General features: G+C 43.1%; 1 protein-coding gene across 1 annotated transcript in view; it reads right to left on the bottom strand.

The window, feature by feature from the left end:
* Nucleotides 1–360: 360 nt before the first annotated feature.
* The window catches only part of adgrd2 (adhesion G protein-coupled receptor D2), a 35,681-nt gene continuing 33,084 nt past the window's right edge, over nt 361–2,957 (bottom strand). Inside the window, 7 exon segments of the mRNA XM_030766175.1 lie at nt 361–383; nt 538–568; nt 659–717; nt 1,000–1,150; nt 1,547–1,600; nt 2,212–2,253; nt 2,922–2,957. The exon segment at nt 2,922–2,957 is cut by the window's right edge and continues 85 nt beyond it. Coding sequence (XP_030622035.1) covers nt 361–383; nt 538–568; nt 659–717; nt 1,000–1,150; nt 1,547–1,600; nt 2,212–2,253; nt 2,922–2,957 — 396 coding nt within the window.

The following is a 2,957-nucleotide window of genomic DNA, read 5'->3' as shown; positions in this document are numbered from 1 at the left end:
TATGATTGTTAGATTATGAGAGACGGATTATGATGCGCGTTTCCGACAGATTAACACAAGACGCTTCTGCCGTTTTGCCATCGTGCTTCGATATCAAATCTTATAGAATCAGAAAACGATCTCTTGGACGGATAAGGGAAAGTTTGTCGGAAAGGGGCGTGTTTTCTCGGGTCTAACGATGAAAAAGACAGCTTTTCTCATCATTCCACTTCCAATCACATCCTGAGATTCAGACACAAAAGGATAATAAGCCAACCCATCTGAGTCACGAATACATGCGTGTACATAAATAAACGTAAATAATGACAGACATTCAAGGAGAATTTCCTTTGTCAGGGAGACATGCGCTGCTTGTGTTCGTTAGTGACTGACAGTGCTGCCCTCTAGAGGACACATGAGTAAGTGCACCAAGACAAGGATTACATCTCCCTCTTTACTCTTCAACTCTTCAACTTACTCTTCAACTTCAGTTTCATTCCTTTTTAAACACTTCACTGTTTAAAAAACAGACCAAAACAAGGAGGAAGTTACAATTACCTGAAGGTTTGAAGGCCGTAAGTTGGACCACCTAAGACAAAGGAAATAAAAAAACAAAGAGATGAGCCTCCTCCACGAAAGTACACTTCAGCCAACAGCTCATAAAATAACAGAGACTTACTTGGTTTCCAGAGGCCGGCTTCAATGAAAAGTTAGCAAAGCTATCCTTTCGGAAACTCTCTAAAGAGGAGACAGAAAGAGAAAGAGAGAGAGAGAGAGTGAGAGAGAAAGAGAGAGACAGAAATATGAACAGACAAATTAGAGACAGAAGAGTTGTCTGGGGTTTATGTGAGAGTGTGTGTGTGTGTGTGTGTGTGTGTGTGTGTGTGTGTGAGAGAGAGTGTGTGAGTGCGTATGTGTGTGTGTGAGAGAGTGTGTGAGTGTGTGTCTGAGTGTATGTGTGTGTGTGTGTGCCTGTTTTAAGAATGCTGCGAGTGGGTTGAGAGTGTGTGTGACATTCACCGTTCTTAAAGACCAGGGAGCTGGATGTGGTGCTGGGAGCAGGGCCAGAGCTCTCACTGGTCTCCAGACTGGAGGGGGGGGGGAGACTGTGGGCCCAGGGCACGGCGGGGGTCCTCTGGGATGGCAGGAAACTGATGGGCTGGGAACAGTTCTGGGGGGGGCATCAGACCAGTCAAAATGGATAAAAAATATAAACAGGTAAATGAGTAGCAATAAAGAGGAAGAGCGGGAGAGAGGGAAAGAGAGTGAAGAGAGAAACAGAGAGGGGGGGGAGACAGAGAGAGAGAGAGAGAGAGAGGGAGAGAGAGAGGGAGAAAGAGAGAGAGGGGAAGAGAGAGACAGAGAGAGAGAGGGAGAGGGAGAGAGAGAGAGAGAGAGGGAGAGAGAGAGAGAGAGAGAGAGAGAAAGCGGTAGAGAGAGGGAGAGGGAGACAGAGAGAGAGAGAGAGAGATAGGGAGAGAGAGAGAGAGAGAGAGAAAGAGAGAGAGAGGAAGAGAGAGAGAGAGCAGTAGAGAGAGGGAGAGCGAGAGAGGTGATGAGGTCTTACTGTGAAGGACAGAGCTTTCCTCTTCTCCTGAATTCTCTTAATGGCGTTCCTCACCTGGGTATTGCAAGAGAGCTCCTTCAGTCAAGGGTACTGATAGAGTTTGCTCTTGTATCACAAGGGCATTTAATTTTATTGTTTCAAATTTTCTCAGTTGGGAAAAAAAGCTGTATGAATAGTAACGAACTAATAAACTAAAGTTAATATTCTGTGTTTTTCTGTGCCATCTGTGTTTTTAATGGGTAAATTTGACCTCCGTGATTCATAATTTGACCTATGAAACCATTTCAAAAACTGCCAGCTTGTAATTAAATTCTGTTTTCTTGCTGATAGATTATTTCATTACTAGATCAATATTTAGCAGTCTTTACTGTTTTTTTTACATTTAAAAATTACATAAGTTTGCAAATGCATGATTTCTATAGGCTTGCTGAGTGAAAAATGCTTTTTAAATCCTGTCTTAAAGACCAATATCAAAAGATGTTGCTTTGTCCTGTGAAGGCGGGGGGGGGGGGGGCTGTATCAAAACAAATACACATTAAACAGAAAACTCTACATTTTTTTAATCTATTTTACATTTGACTCCGTCATTAATATCACACAAAACTGTTGGAGTTTTTTTTTGTCTGTTTTAGAAAATCATCGTGAGCCAACGTGTCAGACTTTACCTCACTGTTGTAAACGGCGTAAACCAGGAATATGTACAAGCCCTGCAAGAGCAAAGACAAAACATGTCTCAAAAACAAAATGACAATCAAATATTCTACACCGTAATTCGCTTAGCAGTTGGTTACGGTGACCGCGCTCATTAAATGTTGTGAAACAAGAAGCATTAAAATATCCCAAGATGCACCTGAGCGGCCGTGGTGTGCTACCCTGCGTGAGCTTAACCAATCACAAAAAGTTGACTTTTCAAGACACGGGTGATGGATTTTCACTGGCTAAACGTATCAGCTTTTTCTTCAAAAGGCACATTTTACTGTCGAATCTCCCCCCCCCCCGGCTTTATCTGTCTCCCCTCAACACGCACGGTAAATCTGACTTAACAAGCTGCCCACAAGGGGTCAATGGAGGGCCAGTCTACTTAGATTCATTAAAGAGAGAGAGGGAGAATGAGGGACAGCGAGATTAGAAGTGGTGAGGTGAGATCAGGTTAGAGAGGAAGATAAAAAAAGAGGGAGAGATAGTCAAAGAAAGAGAAAATGAAAGAGAGAAACACTGATTAGGATGATTAATGTGTGGTTTCAAAGGCATGATATAAAACCCAACGGTAAATCTAGAGAGGAAGGAACTGGGGATGAATCGTGATCTCCCCTGATCTCTCTCTCTCTCTCTAACTCATCGTGTATGTATGTGTGTGTGTGTGTGTGTGTGTTACCTGGAAGGCATTCAGTGAGATGAACAGGTAGGCCAG

Source organism: Chanos chanos, chromosome 1, assembly GCF_902362185.1.
Source record: "Chanos chanos chromosome 1, fChaCha1.1, whole genome shotgun sequence".
Classification (NCBI taxonomy): domain Eukaryota; kingdom Metazoa; phylum Chordata; class Actinopteri; order Gonorynchiformes; family Chanidae; genus Chanos; species Chanos chanos.
This window is presented reverse-complemented; position numbering and strand designations above follow the sequence as displayed.